At 39.8% G+C, this 21,544-nt stretch overlaps 1 protein-coding gene and 1 long non-coding RNA gene across 2 annotated transcripts; one reads left to right on the forward strand and one right to left on the reverse strand.

The window, feature by feature from the left end:
- Positions 1 to 901: 901 nt before the first annotated feature.
- Positions 902 to 6,485, forward strand: LOC101465556 (uncharacterized). The gene is made up of 3 exons (XM_076881077.1): positions 902 to 1,633; positions 1,820 to 1,983; positions 5,615 to 6,485. The coding sequence occupies exons 1-3, from the start codon at positions 923 to 925 to the stop codon at positions 5,700 to 5,702; spliced, it is 963 nt and encodes a 320-aa protein (XP_076737192.1). The 5' UTR covers positions 902 to 922; the 3' UTR covers positions 5,703 to 6,485.
- An 11,520-nt stretch (positions 6,486 to 18,005) lies between these two features.
- On the reverse strand, positions 18,006 to 21,544 carry LOC143415697 (uncharacterized). Its single transcript, XR_013096126.1, has 2 exons — positions 19,000 to 21,544; positions 18,006 to 18,312 (listed from the first exon to the last, which is right to left on the reverse strand). It is a non-coding gene; the product is annotated as an uncharacterized LOC143415697 (long non-coding RNA).

Below are 21,544 nucleotides of genomic sequence, written 5' to 3' on the forward strand. Positions count from 1 at the left end.
GCGCAAAAAAGGTTGGGGACCGCTGATATAGGAGACACACACAGTGATATTTGAGAAGTGAAATGAAGTTTATTGGATTTACAGAAAGTGTCCAATAATTGTTTGGTTAATTGGTGAAGCTGATTGTAAAAACAAAGCTCTGTCTTTAATTTACCGGTCGATCTACATCCCTACCCTCACCTATGGTCACGAACTGTGGGAAGTGACTGAAAAGAACGAGATCATGGATACAAGAAATGAGCTTCCTCCGAAGGGTGGCTGGCCTCTACCTTAGAGATAGGGTGAGAGGTTCAGCAATCCGTGAGGGGCTCAGAGTAGAGCTGTTGCTCCTCCACATCAAAAGGAGCCAGTTGAGGTGCTTTTGGCATCTGACAAGGATGCCTCCTGGGCACCTCTTGGGTGAGGTGTTCCGGGCATGTCCCACCGGGAGGAGGCCCCGGGGCAGACCCAGGACATGCTGGAGAGATTATATCTCTTGGCTGGCCTTAGTATTCTCCCAAACAAGCTGGAAGAAGTGGCTGGGGAGAAGGAGGTCTGGGCTTTTTTGCTTAGTGCTGCTGCCCCTGCGAAACGACCATGGGTAAGGGCCATCCATCGGAAGATGATGTATGGATAGATGGAACTCTGTTGGAATAGCGTTCAGGTAGCCGGTGTGCTCTGCTTGGCAGCCTATTGGCCTGAGTGCTAGGTCTGTCCAGCATCTTCCCCCGCCACCTGATCTAACTCACACAGGTGGTGATCGGTTGACAATGTAATTATGTTTTAAAATTAAAAAATTGACATGACATTTTCATAAATTTTGGAAATTCTACAATTCTGTTATTAATTTAAAAATGTTGTTGTCACAAAATATTAGAATTTTATTTCTGATTGTACTTATGTTTTCCTCTTATAGAGCTGCTGACGTAGGTGTGACACCAAGATGGATGATGCAGACAAGATCGTGAATAAAATCTTCTCATGGATGGATCTACAAAAGGACAGTGTAGACAAGTTGAACGAGCTAGCCAGTGAGTTGGAGGAACAGCAGAAGACTATTAATGTCACTAAAGTTGTCGGGAGCTCAGTGTCTGTGGGTGGTGCAGCTGCCATGACAGTAGCAGGTGTAGTAAGTGTTTTAACAGGAGGACTGTCGATACCTTTGTTAGCTGGAACAGGAGCAGTGGCATCAGGTCTCGGTTTGGCTACTAGTGTGGGTTCTGATGTTGTTGGTGCTGTCTTATCAAGTAGGACTATGAAAGAGGCCCAAAATATTTCAAAAAGCCTTGATGATCTTACAGCAGAAATCACAGCACTCATGGAGTCCCTCTTAACAAAAGCAACAGGCAGACAGCAACGGGGTAAAAATGTTTCTCCAGAAGAATATGTGAAGGAGGCGATCTTGAGAGCAATGGCCAAACGCAAGGGTTTGATATTAAAGGAGAAGGACAGTTTAATCAAGCTGTTATCTCAGCTGCCTCTTGAGAAGATCTTTAAGAACGACGCAGAATCAGACCTCCTCAAAAAGTCAACAACGGAGGTGCCACTGCTTTCAGACTTTGTTACAGGGTTGGTCTCAGAAAAACTCATGAAAAATAAGGTCAGCAAAGCCAATTCCCTGGGTTTAAAGGCATCGACTACAGCAGTTGGAAAAGTGAGTATCAGACAGCCATTACAATGGGCGGGGTTAAGAAATACTCTAGACCAGAGTATGTTTGTGTTTCCAGAACCACTAATCAGAGCACTAAACAACATACTCAGATGTGAACTAACATTTCAATATAAAATAATCTCAGTGCAGTAAATCCTGGAGCTCTTATTCTTAAATGCTCACTTTCAGATTGGCAGAGGGGCAGTAGGACTTCTGTTTTCGGTTCCTGAGCTCATCGAAAACTGTAAAAATCTGAACAACAATGAGACAGACGCCAGTCGGTACCTGAGAGTGAAGGCTGGAGCAATACAAGAAGCTTACGAAGCCATGAAATCAGAGCTGGATGAAATTGAGTGAGTAAAATGAGAAAAATTTATTATTTCATAGAGGGTGAAGGGCCCAGCACCGTAAATACACTGAAATAAAAACCATGCTAGTGCATCAGTAATTGTCAAATGAATTAATTTTTTTATACAGCACTATATCACAACAACAGTCACCTCAAGGCCGTTTTTATATACCCCTACCCTCACTGAGCTGTGAGATGACATGAAAAAATTATGTTTCAACTCAAGAAGCTAACATGCAGCTATATTTCTCTTAAAAACCCAGTAAAATTGTTCTTGTACAGCTGTTTATTAATGGTAATTTTAGAAAACAACAAGATAACATTTAAGTAAAACCCACTACAAATTGATGTTAATTCCACATAGTTATTAATTTTGGTGCTAGTTAAGCAGTATACAGGACACAATGTCATCAAACTGTTAAACTCAGCTAAGTCCAACATTCCGGTAAAGATTTGGACCAGCTTAGCATTGCTTTAGTTCAAGGAAAGTTCATCAGGACTTGACTAACAACATACATTACATTGCAGCATCATAACTTTGTAAACATTTTATTCATACTTAGGGACTTTCAATTCAATTACATTTTATTTATACAGTGCCAAATCACAACAACAGTCACCTCAAGGCACTTGTTGAAAGGTAGACCCTACAATAATTTATAAAGTTTAAAAATCAGTGACAGCACTTTCAGAAAGACATCTATACATTTTGAGAGAAGCCAATTGAGTCTAATAACAGATAAAATGCTGTGTTGAGGCTGTCATTTTTACCATCTACATGGATCTTAAAATCACTCACAATAATGATTTTATAAGCAACGTGAGCTCTGTGTGAACAAGAGTACACTCTGGAAAGTAGACTTTGATGGTGTGACTGTACAGTTACTATACAGTATGGCAGCACTTCATAATGCAGCTTACCTGTTAAAATGTAATGTCCCAGTATTTACCATGTTTTCGTGTGACTTTAGGGTGTAATTATTTTTGTATTTGAAAATACTGACTGCTTCCAAATGGTGCTTAAAATATAAGCACAGTAGAAAAAGAGAGTAACAACTGTCAGTTTTACAGAAAAGTAAAAACATATTATCTCAATTTAATCTTTTCAAAGTTTTCAGTAGGGATGGAATTGATAAAAACGTAGTGATTCTGAATACATTATCAATATCACTTAACAATTTGATCCCTTGTTTTTATTCTCATTGGGCTCACACTAAGCAGCACATCAAAGACATTACATTCATGCAAATTGCATGCTGAGTGGTCAAATGTGTGTGTTGGACATAGTTCTCCATGATCGTTGTTGTCACTCAAAAAAAGTAATCACGCATAGTATTACACATATTACACAGAACACTTTAAAAAAGTATTGCTGTACGTTACTTAATTACTCCCAGGAGAAGGTAATTTATTATAATACTCATTATGTTACTTTCGGGTTTTTCCCTAAAATGACCTGAAACACATTGTTGCATAGCTACCATTTACTAATATAAATCTATTGCATTTTCATCTTTTTGTGCAATATAAAATATAGTATGTCTATATCCAAGCTGTAGACTGTGACACTATTTTTCTTCACCTGTGCGTGAACTGAAATCAGCTCATTGTAGCTCAAGTGCAACTGGAACTGATAAGGAAAATCTACAGACATGCTGACAAACAATTCCAAGGAACTGAACAACTGGAAATCATTTCTCGATTCTCATCTATAGTTCTGAATCTCTTTGGGGTATTTAAGGGAAATCTTTCACTTTTAACATTTTAGATGCACAGGATTATTAAGGGTGTGGTCTTATTATGCTGTATCCTAACTTCCCCTTTATTTACTACTATTTAATACTATTTGTTAGTATTCAAACTGTGAAAAGTGAAATTGAGTATCAACTAGAGCTGAGTGATATAAGATTTTTTCATATCACGATATGTTTTTTTCATTTCAGGCGATAACGATATCTATCACGATATAAGCCAAATAACTATATTTGTAAGATTTAAATGTGACGTTGCTCACAAGTAAAATGTGAAATAATCAGCAGCTTGTTTTTATTTAAATATTTATTTCCCATAATAAGTTCAACAGGGTAGATGTACTTAAGGAACATGAGACTTTTTCAGATAAATGAAGGCAAATATTGCAAACTACACAAAAGGCAGCCGCTAAAGCATTTAAGTTTAAAAATAGAACAAACGAAACACTACTAACTACTAAATCTTAGTTTGTTTTACAGAAGAACAGACAAAACTGACTAACTTTTGTCAATATCAAATAAACTGAGAACTAAAAGGAAATTCTCAATCTCTCCTTGTTGTATAGCTGAGCTTTTCAAACAGTTTTAACAGTTACTTTAGTCTGACAAAAGCCGAATGACGAATTAGCGCTTCCAGTCAGAGACTGAGGCTACGTCCACACGTACACGGGTATTTTTGAAAACGGAGATTTTCCGTTTTCGTTTTAAAAAATAATCCCGTCCACACATAAAGGCAGAAATGAAGGAAAACGCTGCTATGAACATGCCAAAGCAGCAGGTGGAGCTAGATTCCTAACCGTGCAGAAATGTTGGCCAATCAGAAGTCTAGAAGCCTCGGTGGGAAAAAGTAAACAAAGCTGGGGCATAGAAGCAGAACCGAGTCGTATGTGTGGAGGGACAGTAACTGTGTGTATATGTAAGCATTTAAACACTGCAGAGAGTAGAATTAACAGTATTGTGGAAATTCATTTCACCGAAACAATAACGTGGCGCACAGTGTGACGCATGCACCAGTTTATTGTATTTCCAGACTTGCTTTCGGCACAATTTACAGTGCACGCTACTCTGTTTTTTGTCAGACTTGAAATAGCCGAAATACCTTCACACTACGGAACTTCTATGGCTCTTCTGTTCGACAATCTCTCCGGCATTGGAACCATCATCTGTTTTCTCTTCAATAACCTTCGGTCACGCTCGGTTGATTTTTCTAGTCGGCACACTCATTTCCTCCATGACCCGCTGGCTGCTTCCCAAACAAACACACGTGCGGCTTGGCACTTGTGCTGTACGTGACAAGTCACGCGACGTGACGCTGCGGCTGTGATTGGTTCGGCTCTGCGCTACTTAATTTGGATTGGCTGACCTTTTTTTATTCTTTTCTTTTTTTTTTTTTTTTTTAAGAGGACAAGAGCGGCGAGGTCTATCGCGATAGTTTAATTTCTCTCTCGAGTAAAAGTTATAACGCGATACATATCGTTATCGTTCTATCGCCCAGCTCTAGTATCAACACAATAAGATGTGACAAGTTATCAACAAACAAAACATATCAATTAAATTCTTAATAAAACTGGTGTCAATACAAATATACATGAAAAGCAAATCTAAATGTTAAGACCACTACAAGGACCTGTAATGAGTATTACTAACATTTTCTTAATGTTTGAAGCTAATTTTAATCTTAGACAAAGCTCACTTCTTTCTTTTTCTTTATCGTGAGCCCTACCTTTACTCGCAGTCACTGACAACATATTTATCTAGTTTTGTTCTGATTCTGATATGTATATCAATTTCCTCCAAAGGACAGGATCACAGAGATAAGGTATTAACAGTTAATGTCAAACATTGCCTCACAGTCAATTTCATCCCTTTATGTTTTTCTTTCAGGGCAACGTGTGCGAGGTTAGCTGACACGAAGTGGAAGAAGTACAGAAAGAGAAGCTGTTTGTGTTCATGTGCTTCTTCATCACCATGATATAACCAAAGAGGGATCACTGAATCATTTCTCATGTATGAAAATATGAATGAAAATATGAATAATATTAAGCATCTGTGAGCAAGTGTTCTATAGCCAGTGTGGGGACCAATATATATATTAAACATCTGTCTTTCTTTCATTTTGACCCCAATATAAATTAAATCTTTAAAGAAAGTGCTGTGAATGATGAGTTGCCAAGTTAGTTAGAAATATATTGTACTATAAGCTCAAGTTATTCACATCCAGATATTTACATATCAATACCTATGATCCATGACTTGCTCCTACATAATGTTTAATGTGTAATCAAAATAGATATCTAATTTTCCTAGCTGATGGCACAATTAGACATTATCAGTATATTTAAATGGACTGATTCTTATACAGTGCTTCTCTACTCGCTCTCTCCATATTCTTAAGTGACTAATAGACATTCATACAGGTAGCCAGTGTTACGGATTCAAATATTGGGGATGGATACGAGAGGAAAAACCACAATAACAACACTGGTCCAGCCGGGTTGAGTCAAACAATGATTTTAATGATCACACGCGTGGGAGATGGACACCGTACGCAGACAGCATCAGATCTCAAAATGGTGGAGCATTGATCAAACTCTTATAGCCTCTAGTTGCCTCCACCTAATCATAAAAGCCTAAACATTCACATGCTTTCTCTCACACAGCGCCTAAGCTACGACCTTGGCTCCCTGTTTATCTGCTCCTGCTGAGATGGGGCAGAAAACTCCAGTATGTTCTGTTCTCTTCTAATCAGACAAATAAGGCGATGACTCTCTGCGAACAGTATTATTATTATATCATTATTATTATTATTATTATAACTCAGCAGTATAATGCATCATAAAACAATATCATTCATTCACAATGAATCAGCAGTCTAATATAATGCAAATCAGTTTAACTAATGCAATAGTTATCACCTTCTTCTAATTCAGGAGAATAATGCAAACTAAAACTACATAATAATTCACAGTCTTTAATTAATAATAATAATGGATTGGATTGATATAGCGCTTTTCTAGGCACCCAAAGCGCTTTACAATACCACTATTCATTCACTCTCACATTCACACACTGGTGGAGGCAAGCTACAGTTGTAGCCACAGCTGCCCTGGGGCAGACTGACAGAAGTGAGGCTGCCATATCGCGCCATCGGCCCCTCTGGCCAACACCAGTAGGCGGTAAGGTAAAGTGTCTTGCCCAAGGACACAACGACCAGGACAGAGGGCCCAGGGATCGAACCGGCGACCTTCTGGTTACAGATGCGATTCCCAACCCCCTGAGCCACGGTCGCCCTATAGTTAATTATAATTATAATTAGGGATATAACATGGCATAAAATAATATTATAATCCCACACCAGCCAGAATGAAGCTTCAACCTTTAGCTAGCACAATGTGTCACATAGTATCATGATCCAGTATACATTACTCTAAAGCTGTTAATGTTGCCGACAAATTATGCTTATTTTCACAAAATAATGCTGGCATGGGGAACTTTTTTAGTGTACATGATTTTTGCAGATACAGCAACAACTTATAATTGTTTAAGTAACAATTTAAATATATGTATAAGTGCTTAAAGTACAAAGTAAACTTGTGATCAAAAAAGCCTGCAGTCTGCACTTGTTTTTGCTTCTTAAAGTACATTTAAAAAAAGAAAACAAAATGAATATATACAAAATACACATATCCAAATATCTGGGTCCCGTCCCAAAATAAAGGTGTATTTTTGTTCTTTAAATTCTTTGCCTGGAGTAAGTATTTTGGATCGATATATTCCACTCAAATTATGACCTCATGTGATGCCTGAATTCACAATCTACTTTTGTAATTATATTTCAAGTATTTAAAAATAACAGGAAAATTCAATAAAATTTCATAGAAAAAAATCTGTTTTACAGTGTATCCAGAACCTGACCAAACAGGATACCACAATCTCAATATCAATATAATACTATAATAATAATATAATAATCAATATATATATACTTATATCATATATATAATATATCATATATTATACAATGAAGGCTTCCCTTCATTGGCTTCCTGTTAAATCCAGAATTGAATTCAAAATCCTGCTCCTCACATACAAGGTCTTAAATAATCAGGCCCCATCTTATCTTAATGACCTTGTAGTACCATATCACCCTATTAGAGCACTTCGCTCTCGCTCTGCAGGCCTACTTGTTGTTCCTAGAGTATTTAAAAGTAGAATGGGAGGCAGAGCCTTCAGTTTTCAGGCCCCTCTTCTGTGGAACCAGCTTCCAGTTTGGATTCGGGAGACAGACACTATCTCTACTTTTAAGATAAGGCTTAAAACTTTCCTTTTTGCTAAAGCATATAGTTAGGGCTGGACCAGGTGACCCTGAATCCTCCCTTAGTTATGCTGCAATAGATGTAGGCTGCCGGGGGATTCCCATGATGCATTGAGTTTTTCCTTTCCAGTCACCTTTCTCACTCACTATGTATTAATAGACCTCTCTGCATTGAATCATATCTGTTATTAACCTCTGTCTCTCTTCCACAGCATGTCTTTATCCTGTCTTCCTTCTCTCACCCCAACCAGTCGCAGCAGATGGCCCCGCCCCTCCCTGAGCCTGGTTCTGCCGGAGGTTTCTTCCTGTTAAAAGGGAGTTTTTCCTTCCCACTGTCGCCAAAGTGCTTGCTCATAGGGGGTCATATGATTGTTGGGTTTTTCTCTGTATCTATGAAGCGCCTTGAGGCGACTTTTGTTGTGATTCGGCGCTATATAAATAAAATTGAATTGATTTGATTTGAAAGATTGGATATTCCACCTGCTAAGAATGTTTTAATGCAGTACAGTTGTTATTATCATCGGTTGTCACCTCCTGCTTATGACAGTTAAAATAAATAACATTCATATAAGAAATAAAATTGTCTCGTGTAAACTGTATGTGGTGTTAAATAGGCCTATACTACTGTACTTTAATGTCAGTCATAAGGGTGTTACTTCAAGAGCCATATATTTTATGAGGTGGCACTCATTGTGAAAAGTTTGAGAACCACTGCCATAGATGAAGTAAGCTGCTCTTACACAAACAAACATGAAACACATTAGATGCTCAGTTTCACTCACATGTAGCGTCACAAATCCCAAACAAAAACAAGAGGACTTCAAGAGAATCCATCCATGACAAATGGAGAGTTCGTGGCATGACTGTAGTCTGAACTGAACAGAGAGGTTTCATCAACAGCTTTGTCTGTGGGTGGAGGAAAGAGGAGGAGGAATTCTGCTGTCGTAGAGGAAGAAGCTTTGACTGCAGTTGTATGCTATTAATCTAAGTGGACATGTGTTATAAAGAGTATGGGTTGAGACTATGTAAGGACAAGAAAGACATTGTGGACAAAACAGGACACACACCCCCCCCCCAATAATCTTTAGTTACAATATTATAGTTAGTTAAATGGTCTGATTGTTCAAATATGTATTTTCTTTGATTGTGGTAAAATAATGTGTGCCCCAGTCTCCAAAAATGACATAGTGCAGGAAGCGTAGTTATTCCTCCGTTACACCACAAGAGGGAGTATCCCCTAAAATGAGCAGCTCTAGTGGGAGTAAATAAGCCCAGCCACTACCCTTAAGGCAGTGCGCCTATAAGAGTTGTGTGAGACTGCAAAAGTGTGTAACGTTGTGCTATGTCCATGTATATATTTGCAGGTAAGCAGATACAAGATGGTAAATAACTTAAAATGTATCTACAGATGAGTCCACGGGGTTGCAGAGAATGTGGGAAAGTTGGCCGTTAATCCCCACTATGTGTCATTAGTGTATAAGTTATTGGTAACGATGTGAATTAGCCGTGATGCTAACGATTAGCAGCTAGATCTGATTCATTAGTTTGTGTGGAAACCTCGTGGCACTTTTGTGGATTTATACCTGTACCGGGCTGTAATCACAGCAGATATAGACTGGTGGATCACGCTATCTTTTGTTTATGTTTATTTCATTGTTACACTGTAAGAAATATTAGTGATTTGAGTTTAAAGACTACCCATAAGGCAGTGCGCCTATAAGAGTTGTGTGAGACTGCAAAAGTGTGTAAAGTTGTGCTATGTCAATGTATATATTTGCAGATGCAGTAAAGGCGAACTCACAAAGCCACACTGGTTTCAATTCATTTTAATCCAAGTGTGCAACAACTAGCACTGCAAAACAGGGAGACTCTGTTTTTGAGTTGGTGGTGGTCAGAGGGCCCGGTGGCGCCAGTGTCCAGCAGCCTCGCCTCTGTCAGTGCGCCTCAGGGCAGCTGTGGCTACAATGTAGCTTGCCATCACCAGTGTGTGAATGTGTGTGTGAATGGGTGGATGACTGAATGTAGTGTAAAGCGCTTTGGGGTACAAATACAGGCCATTTATCATTTACCACTTAAAGAAGAGACTGATTATAAAAAATATAGCTGATGAATTTTGTTGACGTCTTGAAGACTTCAGAGTCATTTAGCCTCAACTCTGAAACATCTCTGAGAAAGGATTGTGGGAAACACTGAAGAGACATGACCGAGGAAGCTGGTTCTGTTTTGTATCCAGAGTGCAGGAAGTGCTGCAATCTGCTGCACAGCTTCCAACCACAAAACCATCATGGCAACTCAGTATTTCTCTACTGTCTGACAGTGACAGGCCTAAACGGTGATTTAGAGTCAAATGCATTTAATTTCCCTTCTTATTCACACAAGGAATTTTTGCAGTTTTGTTTTACTAAATAATAACAGAGCAGATTGCAGATTTGTAGCCTGAGCTGAAAATCTTCACTAACCTGGAAAATCAGACCCAAAAACCTGACTTTAAGAGCATTTATCTCTGGAGAGAAAACTGTCTGCAGTCTGAACCAAACAGAGAAGTTTTTGCGAACATCCCTGAGAACATGGGAGGGAAGGAGGGCGTGAGTAAATCTTGTGATTTAAAGCACTTCTGCTAAGCAAGAGAGGAGAAAGAGAACGCAACTGAGATATCACAACTTCTGCACATCTTCCAGATTCATGAAATGGAAATATAAATTCTTGATTATGTAAATACTGGAACACAGCTTTGCTGTTGTGCAGAACAAAAGTCATGAAGTCCAAACTAAACTTTCTTAATGTGACTGGTTATTGTTGTTATGACCATGAATAAAAAAAAAAATCCCACATTGAAAGTTTATTTATATACAAGCACCTGCAAGCAGTGGGGAGGACAAACTCCCTCAATAAATCTATGGCGGAACCAGACTTAGGGAGGAGAAGCAATCTTGCACGAATATTTGAGGTGGTGTAAAGAAACAAACACAAACAGTGGAAGAGAAAATAGAGACTATCTAGCATAGTTGAGATATGTAAACATCTGCAGAATGAAAAAGTGAAAATGGTGAGTGGAAAATAAATGCTCAGTGCATATAGGGGAAGTCAGCAGCAGCTTGGTGGATGGGCCTGAAAGCTAAAGCTGAAGGTGAATAGAATTAATGATAAATAAAACGATCAGTAGCTAAAACTCTAGTGTGAATCGTAACGTTGACTTTGTCCTGTAGGCCTACCTGTTGCCTCGAACGGCCTTCACAGAACACAATAACATCATCTTCATTAGCACATAGACGACTCAGGATCTGATGGTGAAAAATAATTTTTGACATGTTTTACTGGCCAGGTAACATGTTGTTACCTTCCTTCACATCCATAGAATTAGTTTTGGGTTAAACTGAAGTGTCAGCCCTGCAGATCAAAGTATCGGATTATTTCCTGTCACTGAGTGAGAGACATGGTACATCCTGGACCTTCACAGGGCTGACACAGAAAGACAAACAACTAGACCAGGCAACAACTAGAACAACTCCAGGCCTCGGCAGCCTGAACCCAATTATTAGTTCATTAGCAGGCCTCTGAAGAACTACAAGACATGTTGAGGAGGTCATTTAGCCATTTAAATTAGCTGTGTTGGATCAAGGACACATCTAAAACCTTGGGGCCTGGAGATCCCCTGGGCCAGCTTATCGCCTTTTCCTTTTACATCTTCAGATTATAAGAGGAAACCCACACACGCACGCATTTTGCTGCTCTACATGCACATTTTTCCACAAACTTCAAATACATCACAGCCTCCAAAGTTTCAGGTGACAAAAAGGCGTCAAACATGTAACAAGCATCTTATACATAATAAAGTGGCCACAAGTAGAAACTATAAAATTCTGTTTATATTTTTGCACTTGTGTCAGTCTGAGTGAGTCCAGTTTATCACCAGCTGCTGTTTTTTTCCTACTTTTCTTCCTCAGTAACATTGTTCATCTTTCAAAACAAACGTTAATTTTTTAATCTTCTTTTGAATCTTACAAACTTTGCAGAAGAAACAAAAATGTTATAGTTTGACCTCTAGGTGGCAGTGTTGTCTTAGTGCTACCATAGCCACCTACAGAGGACTGCAGTAACAGTGTCAATATGTTGGAGCTGTAAAATAAATATGTGTGTGACTGAAAACTGACCTTGATCAGCTGCCAGTGATCCAGTCAAAGTGTGGGACACAAACACTATTAAAATATGTTTCATTTGGATTTCAGACTTAAGTTTTCCCAAATGTTAAAAATAGAAGAAATAAAAGACATATTACGTGAAATATATACAATTTTTGACATTGTAAGAAACACCTGTCAGTTTGCACATAAGATTTTAGTCATACTGACAATAATTTAACACTCTTATATGGTCACTTTGTGTTTTCTTTGCTAAATACTTCAATCCTCTACACATGCAGGCAGAAACATCCATTAAAGATCCAGACCTACATGAAATATAGGCTAAGATATATCTGCAAGACAAATGGGAGATAATCATCATCACGTGGTATTTGATATGTTCCTGTGAGTTGGTAATCTATCTATCCATCCATCCATCCATACATACATAACAAAGCACACACACATAATCTGGGCTTTCACTCCCTCGCATTGGACCTGTTACTGTAATCAGAGACAACATGAAGCTCTGATCAAAGAGTGTAGCTGCTACAGCTCTGCCACCACAGTCTGAAGCAGGAATAAGGTTTGACAGAGAGCTTCCTCTGTGACAGGATAATATGTTGAAGTTTCTTCTTGTTTCTGCTTTATGTTCACAGAGTAGGTGAATTTATCACTCAGTGTAATGCAGACAGCAGCGTGTGGACACACTGAGAGGCCCACTCCTGTTTTTCTCTGTTACTGACTCACAGGAACATCCCAGATGTCTCAATCCACCCGAAAGCATGAGTCACGATCAGTCACTGAGAACCACGTGACGATGATCTTTCCATCCATCTGACAAACATGTCTCAGAATATGTTTTCAAAGCTGAATCCAGGTCTCCTTGACTTCTGTCACCACACACAGACATGGCATGTATAGTTTCAACACTCCCTCAAACCCCCATCTTCTTTTATTTGAGCCACACTGGTTCATCTAAAGCTGATCTCAATAGCTACAAAACAAATTTGACCCAGAAGAGACTTTGTGTGCTTTTGATCGGTAGGCCCACCAAACTCCTTCACAGGAAGCTGATTTCAGCTCTCTGACAAACAACGTCTTGATCCCTGATCCGATGAATCTCACGCAGTAGATAATGCAGGGTTCTGGAGCTGAGGTGGGTGAGAGGACTCGCCCAGCCTGACTGCCTTGTTGCACAGGAGTCTTTGCTGCTTGGCCTGATACGAAGAAACCTGAGTAGCCCTGCAGGCCAATTCTGAGTCACACCTCTTATGGCAGCTCCCCTCTCGATCGTGACGATGATGATGATGAACACCTCTGGGCATCCAACTTTATACTTTACCCCATTCACATCCCATTCTCTTGCTCTCCCTCTAATATCAAGTCAACCAATTAGGTTTTGACATAAGATTCACTGATCTTCAGCCCCACCTTATTATCCTCTCCATCTCTGACCTTTCACCCACTTTTAACTAAGACAAAGGTCATTTCATGCCTTTATTCGGTTCATTAGCATTTCATTCACTTTAGCAGAATCCCTTTAAAACCAATTTTTCCCTTTTAAAACTACTCAGACTTCAGCAGTTTATTTGATCACGTCAACAAAGAGACTCTAAATGTAAGAAGAAACAGCACGATAAGTGACACTTTTCACATTTACTTTTTATTCTTTCAATTCAGCTTTCCAAAAAGTATTAATGCCTGAACATTCACACAATGTAATCAAATAAAGTTTCACTTTACATTTCAGACTGCAATAACCTGAGAGAGAGAGAGATAAGATAAGATAAAACTTTATCAATTCCTCGGGTGGGTTCCTCTGGGAAATTCGGTTCACAAACACATTTTTTTATTTGCTTTTTACACACACAAGAAACTGTAAAACCCAGAGCGCAAAAACAGAGGTTCAGGAAAATCTGTGTCCACAATCAGCGAAGAAGTGTAAAAACTGTTGAAAGGGAGAAAAGAGGAAAAACTTTGTTTAAAAAAAAAAACCCGGAAAAGATCGTAAGAAAAAAAAAAAGAAAAAAAAGTTGGAAAAAGTCTAAAATCCCTGTTCACAAAAGGTGAAGAAGCGTAAAAACTGTTCAAAAAGTGAAAAAACAGTGTTTAAAAAAACAGCAAAAGTGTGAAATGCTTCTCCAAAAATAGAAAAAAGGTTAGAAAAGTGTAAAAACTGTAAAAAAAAACAGACAAAAAAACAACAGCAAAAACAAAAACGTGTAAAGCGATTGCCCAAAAAGAGACAGAATATTGCAAAATGTCCAAAACGAAATCAAAGGTTGAGAAAACTGTAAGAACCGTATCCAGAAAAGTTGAAAAAGTGAAAAAACTAGGTTGAGAACCCCCCACCCCCCAAAAAAGACCGAAATCTGTGTGGCAAAACGGGAAGAAAGCTGCCAAAGTCGTGTCTCCGTCTTTGGTGTGGATACGATTTTTAATTAGGGCCTCTAAGCTAAGACTGAAAACCAAAAATCATATAAACTACAGTGAAACGAGCAAAAGTCGAAGTGGAACCCATCTGAAAAGAATTGTGTTTAAGGGTTCAGCAGGACTAGAGAACAATACCTGAACAAGTCTGCTGAAGCCCTTAAACACAGCCTCTCAGTGGGTAAAAAGGTTTCAACTTACCGTCAGAGGCTGAAGAAAAACTTGGGCACATAAGAGCCGATGTGTCCACACCGAAGCTGAGAGAGGCTGCTGAAGTGTTTTCAGCTTCGTGTGAGGCAAAACAGACAAGCCGCTATTCCCGAAGCTGAGCGGTCCCGAGAAATTTCAGTTTATTAATGTTGCATGTGTGAGCAGCATGTATGAGACACCTCTTTGCTCTCCGCTCGAATGGCTACACTCCGAATTACGTCACTGTTCGTGGGCGTGCTCTGCGCATGCGTCCTGGCTTGCACTGCTGAAGGCGAGCTCAGCGGTTCTTCACACACACGTGACAAAAAAGTCCCAGCTGAGTCTGGAAAAAACGTCACTCTGACATGTCGAGCTCCAAACAACAAGTTCATAGTTGTGAACTGGAGCAGAGCTGATCTGGGAGAAGAATATGTGCTCTTGTACCGGGACGAGCACTTTGATACCACCAAGCAGCATCCATCTTTTAAGAAGCGGGTGGCTCTGCAGGACAGACACATGAAGGATGGAGACGTGTCTTTGATTCTGGACAATGCGACGACTGCGGATGCTGGAACGTACGAGTGTCGCGTCTTCATGGAAGAAACACGCTCGTGGGAATCTATCTGCACCTCACACCTGTTTCTGCTAGAAGATCAACCAGGAGGACTGAGAGGGGACGGAGTCAGAAGAGGACGTGCTGGACTGATAGCGAGCGCGTCACTTTGTGTTGTGCTTGTTGTTGTTGCTGTTGTTGCTTTTCTGACCTACAGAACACATGGACAGAGTCAGGATTCAGAGCGTCCTCCTGCTGAACTGCAGACTGTCTGAAATGTCTCAGAGCGTTTTGCAGATGAACTTTGAGTCTCCTGCTGCTGAGCAGAGACAGACAGCATTCAGCAACACTCCACACAGACCACTGATTTCACTCTGACACTACAGGAAGGACTTCATCATCCCGCGGGCTGACGAGTACATTTACTGTAAATATTTTTCCCCTATTGTCTATGAGACTGACCAATAGGAGCAGAAAGTACTCAGCTGAGCCAAACTTTAAGCAGCTGTTACTGAACCCAGCCTCAGTGAGAATGAACTGTTCTGTCCAACACAAGCTTCATGTTGGAAACATCAGCAGGTCTCTTCTCTGACTCAGTCCAGCTGATTATTTGTCTTTGCAGGCTGATAATCCAGATGTTTCTACACTAATGTGTAAAACATCAGTTTCTCGGTTTCAGATTATTATTTATTTGTACCACTTTGTTATTTTCCATTTTAAAGGATTCAATAACTGTCAGATAACCCAAGAAATTACACGAACGTGTCAGTGTGCAGCAGTTATTCGTTTTATTGTGTTCTCTGTTGTGAGTTGTAAAGATTTAAAGCAGAATATATTGTTGTAAATGATTATTTGTGGATTATCAAATTTTCCTTCACAATAAAGTCAAATGTAACTAAAGTATTAGACAAACTGCAGCAACTCCTTTAGGAATACTTTCACATCCTGATGTAAAAGTTGTGTTTTTAAATCAAATATGAATGGTTGAGACACTTATGATGCACATTTGCTGATGAATGCAGCTTGAAGCTTTGATGAGACTGTTTCATTACTTGTTTAGGATTTTATTCATGTTTTTCATTCAAAATGTAAAAGAATAAAGAGAATAAATGTGACAATCATCACTTGACTGGTTTGCTTCTGCTTCATGTGTTATTTTTTGTTGTCTTTGTTAGCACCCTTCATGCTTGGGGTCGATTCTGTAGGAGTCAATTTGACAATTGTTTTCTGATTGTACAGAAAAAATGCATTTAAACCAAGTGCTCCTTGAGATATCTTTGTCTAATAATTACGTTTATCTGATGTTCCGAACAATGTAAATGTATAAAAAAAAAATTTATTTTAAAAGAACTCTGGAAATGGGGAATACTTTTCAAAACCACTGTACTCCACCGACTGTAGTGGATCGTCACGCAGGCACCCACTAATCATGACTCATGCTTTCAGGTGGATTGAGAGATTTGGGATGTTCCTGGGGGTTGGTAATATATATTAAAAAGGAAAACCCACCCAGTCTCTCACGTTGGACCTGTTACTGTAATCAGAGACAACATGAAGCTCTGATCAAAGAGTGTAGCTGCTACAGCTCTGCCACCACAGTCTGAAGCAGGAATAAGGTTTGACAGAGAGCTTCCTCTGTGACAGGATAGAAGTTTCTTCTTGTTTCTGCTTTATGTTCACAGAGTAGGTGAATTTATCACTCAGTGTAATGCAGTGTGCCTGTGGACACACTGAGAGGCCCACTCCTGTTTTTCTCTGTTACTGACTCACAGGAACATCCCAGATGTCTCAATCCACCCGAAAGCATGAGTCACGATCAGTCACTGAGAACCACGTGACGATGATCTTTCCATCCATCTGACAAACATGTCTCAGAATATGTTTTCAAAGCTGAATCCAGGTCTCCTTGACTTCTGTCACCACACACAGACATGGCATGTATAGTTTCAACACTCCCTCAAACCCCCATCTTCTTTTATTTGAGCCACACTGGTTCATCTAAAGCTGATCTCAATAGCTACAAAACAAATTTGACCCAGAAGAGACTTTGTGTGCTTTTGATCGGTAGGCCCACCAAACTCCTTCACAGGAAGCTGATTTCAGCTCTCTGACAAACAACGTCTTGATCCCTGATCCGATGAATCTCACGCAGTAGATAATGCAGGGTTCTGGAGCTGAGGTGGGTGAGAGGACTCGCCCAGCCTGACTGCCTTGTTGCACAGGAGTCTTTGCTGCTTGGCCTGATACGAAGAAACCTGAGTAGCCCTGCAGGCCAATTCTGAGTCACACCTCTTATGGCAGCTCCCCTCTCGATCGTGACGATGATGATGATGAACACCTCTGGGCATCCAACTTTATACTTTACCCCATTCACATCCCATTCTCTTGCTCTCCCTCTAATATTAAGTCAACCAATTAGGTTTTGACATAAGATTCGCTGATCTTCAGCCCCACCTTATTATCCTCTCCATCTCTGACCTTTCACCCACTTTTAACTAAGACAAAGGTCATTTCATGCCTTTATTCGGTTCATTAGCATTTCATTCACTTTAGCAGAATCCCTTTAAAACCAATTTTTCCCTTTTAAAACTACTCAGACTTCAGCAGTTTATTTGATCACGTCAACAAAGAGACTCTAAATGTAAGAAGAAACAGCACGATAAGTGACACTTTTCACATTTACTTTTTATTCTTTCAATTCAGCTTTCCAAAAAGTATTAATGCCTGAACATTCACACAATGTAATCAAATAAAGTTTCACTTTACATTTCAGACTGCAATAACCCGAGAGAGAGAGAGATAAGATAAGATAAAACTTTATCAATTCCTCGGGTGGGTTCCTCTGGGAAATTCGGTTCACAAACACATTTTTTTATTTGCTTTTTACACACACAAGAAACTGTAAAACCCAGAGCGCAAAAACAGAGGTTCAGGAAAATCTGTGTCCACAATCAGCGAAGAAGTGTAAAAACTGTTGAAAGGGAGAAAAGAGGAAAAACTTTGTTTAAAAAAAAAAACCCGGAAAAGATCGTAAGAAAAAAAAAAAAAGAAAAAAAGTTGGAAAAAGTCTAAAATCCCTGTTCACAAAAGGTGAAGAAGCGTAAAAACTGTTCAAAAAGTGAAAAAACAGTGTTTAAAAAAAACAGCAAAAAAGTGTGAAATGCTTCTCCAAAAATAGAAAAAAGGTTAGAAAAGTGTAAAAACTGTAAAAAAAAACAGACAAAAAAACAACAGCAAAAACAAAAACGTGTAAAGCGATTGCCCAAAAAGAGACAGAATATTGGAAAATGTCCAAAACGAAATCAAAGGTGGAGAAAACTGTAAGAACCGTATCCAGAAAAGTTGAAAAAGTGAAAAAAATAGGTTGAGAACCCCCCACCCCCCAAAAAAGACCGAAATCTGTGTGGCAAAACGGGAAGAAAGCTGCCAAAGTCGTGTCTCCGTCTTTGGTGTGGATACGATTTTTAATTAGGGCCTCCAAGCTAAGACTGAAAACCAAAAATCATATAAACTACAGTGAAATGAGCAAAAGTCGAAGTGGAACCCATCTGAAAAGAATTGTGTTTAAGGGTTCAGCAGGACTAGAGAACAATACCTGAACAAGTCTGCTGAAGCCCTTAAACACAGCCTCTCAGTGGGTAAAAAGGTTTCAACTTACCGTCAGAGGCTGAAGAAAAACTTGGGCACATAAGAGCCGATGTGTCCACACCGAAGCTGAGAGAGGCTGCTGAAGTGTTTTCAGCTTCGTGTGAGGCAAAACAGACAAGCCGCTATTCCCGAAGCTGAGCGGTCCCGAGAAATTTCAGTTTATTAATGTTGCATGTGTGAGCAGCATGTATGAGACACCTCTTTGCTCTCCGCTAGAATGGCTACACTCCGAATTACGTCACTGTTCGGGGGCGTGCTCTGCGCATGCGTCCTGGCTTGCACTGCTGAAGGCGAGCTCAGCGGTTCTTCACACACACGTGACAAAAAAGTCCCAGCTGAGTCTGGAAAAAACGTCACTCTGACATGTCGAGCTCCAAACAACAAGTTCATAGTTGTGAACTGGAGCAGAGCTGATCTGGGAGAAGAATATGTGCTCTTGTACCGGGACGAGCACTTTGATACCACCAAGCAGCATCCATCTTTTAAGAAGCGGGTGGCTCTGCAGGACAGACACATGAAGGATGGAGACGTGTCTTTGATTCTGGAGAATGCGACGACTGCGGATGCTGGAACGTACGAGTGTCGCGTCTTCATGGAAGAAACACGCTCGTGGGAATCTATCTGCACCTCACACCTGTTTCTGCTAGAAGATCAACCAGGAGGACTGAGAGGGGACGGAGTCAGAAGAGGACGTGCTGGACTGATAGCGAGCGCGTCACTTTGTGTTGTGCTTGTTGTTGTTGCTGTTGTTGCTTTTCTGACCTACAGAACACATGGACAGAGTCAGGATTCAGAGCGTCCTCCTGCTGAACTGCAGACTGTCTGAAATGTCTCAGAGCGTTTTGCAGATGAACTTTGAGTCTCCTGCTGCTGAGCAGAGACAGACAGCATTCAGCAACACTCCACACAGACCACTGATTTCACTCTGACACTACAGGAAGGACTTCATCATCCCGCGGGCTGACGAGTACATTTACTGTAAATATTTTTCCCCTATTGTCTATGAGACTGACCAATAGGAGCAGAAAGTACTCAGCTGAGCCAAACTTTAAGCAGCTGTTACTGAACCCAGCCTCAGTGAGAATGAACTGTTCTGTCCAACACAAGCTTCATGTTGGAAACATCAGCAGGTCTCTTCTCTGACTCAGTCCAGCTGATTATTTGTCTTTGCAGGCTGATAATCCAGATGTTTCTACACTAATGTGTAAAACATCAGTTTCTCGGTTTCAGATTATTATTTATTTGTACCACTTTGTTATTTTCCATTTTAAAGGATTCAATAACTGTCAGATAACCCAAGAAATTACACGAACGTGTCAGTGTGCAGCAGTTATTCGTTTTATTGTGTTCTCTGTTGTGAGTTGTAAAGATTTAAAGCAGAATATATTGTTGTAAATGATTATTTGTGGATTATCAAATTTTCCTTCACAATAAAGTCAAATGTAACTAAAGTATTAGACAAACTGCAGCAACTCCTTTAGGAATACTTTCACATCCTGATGTAAAAGTTGTGTTTTTAAATCAAATATGAATGGTTGAGACACTTATGATGCACATTTGCTGATGAATGCAGCTTGAAGCTTTGATGAGACTGTTTCATTACTTGTTTAGGATTTTATTCATGTTTTTCATTCAAAATGTAAAAGAATAAAGAGAATAAATGTGACAATCATCACTTGACTGGTTTGCTTCTGCTTCATGTGTTATTTTTTGTTGTCTTTGTTAGCACCCTTCATGCTTGGGGTCGATTCTGTAGGAGTCAATTTGACAATTGTTTTCTGATTGTACAGAAAAACTGCATTTAAACCAAGTGCTCCTTGAGATATCTTTGTCTAATAATTACGTTTATCTGATGTTCCGAACAATGTAAATGTATAAAAAAAAAATTTATTTTAAAAGAACTCTGGAAATGGGGAATACTTTTCAAAACCACTGTACTCCACCGACTGTAGTGGATCGTCACGCAGGCACCCACTAATCATGACTCATGCTTTCAGGTGGATTGAGAGATTTGGGATGTTCCTGGGGGTTGGTAATATATATTAAAAAGGAAAACCCACCCAGTCTCTCACGTTGGACCTGTTACTGTAATCAGAGACAACATGAAGCTCTGATCAAAGAGTGTAGCTGCTACAGCTCTGCCACCACAGTCTGAAGCAGGAATAAGGTTTGACAGAGAGCTTCCTCTGTGACAGGATAGAAGTTTCTTCTTGTTTCTGCTTTATGTTCACAGAGTAGGTGAATTTATCACTCAGTGTAATGCAGACAGCAGCGTGTGGACACACTGAGAGGCCCACTCCTGTTTTTCTCTGTTACTGACTCACAGGAACATCCCAGATGTCTCAATCCACCCGAAAGCATGAGTCACGATCAGTCACTGAGAACCACGTGACGATGATCTTTCCATCCATCTGACAAACATGTCTCAGAATATGTTTTCAAAGCTGAATCCAGGTCTCCTTGACTTCTGTCACCACACACAGACATGGCATGTATAGTTTCAACACTCCCTCAAACCCCCATCTTCTTTTATTTGAGCCACACTGGTTCATCTA

The sequence above is a fragment of the Maylandia zebra genome, unplaced genomic scaffold, assembly GCF_041146795.1.
Source record: "Maylandia zebra isolate NMK-2024a unplaced genomic scaffold, Mzebra_GT3a scaffold02, whole genome shotgun sequence".
Taxonomy (NCBI): Eukaryota; Metazoa; Chordata; class Actinopteri; order Cichliformes; family Cichlidae; genus Maylandia; species Maylandia zebra.

What these genes read in the sequence shown, in the direction of transcription:
- LOC101465556 (XM_076881077.1), top strand. Translation starts at nt 923, where the DNA reads ATGGATGATGCAGACAAGATCGTGAATAAAATCTTCTCATGGATGGAT. An exon ending in CGACTACAGCAGTTGGAAAA is followed by an intron (nt 1,634 to 1,819) that starts GTGAGTATCAGA and finishes GCTCACTTTCAG; the next exon opens with ATTGGCAGAGGGGCAGTAGG. An exon ending in TCAGAGCTGGATGAAATTGA is followed by an intron (nt 1,984 to 5,614) that starts GTGAGTAAAATG and finishes TTTTTCTTTCAG; the next exon opens with GGCAACGTGTGCGAGGTTAG.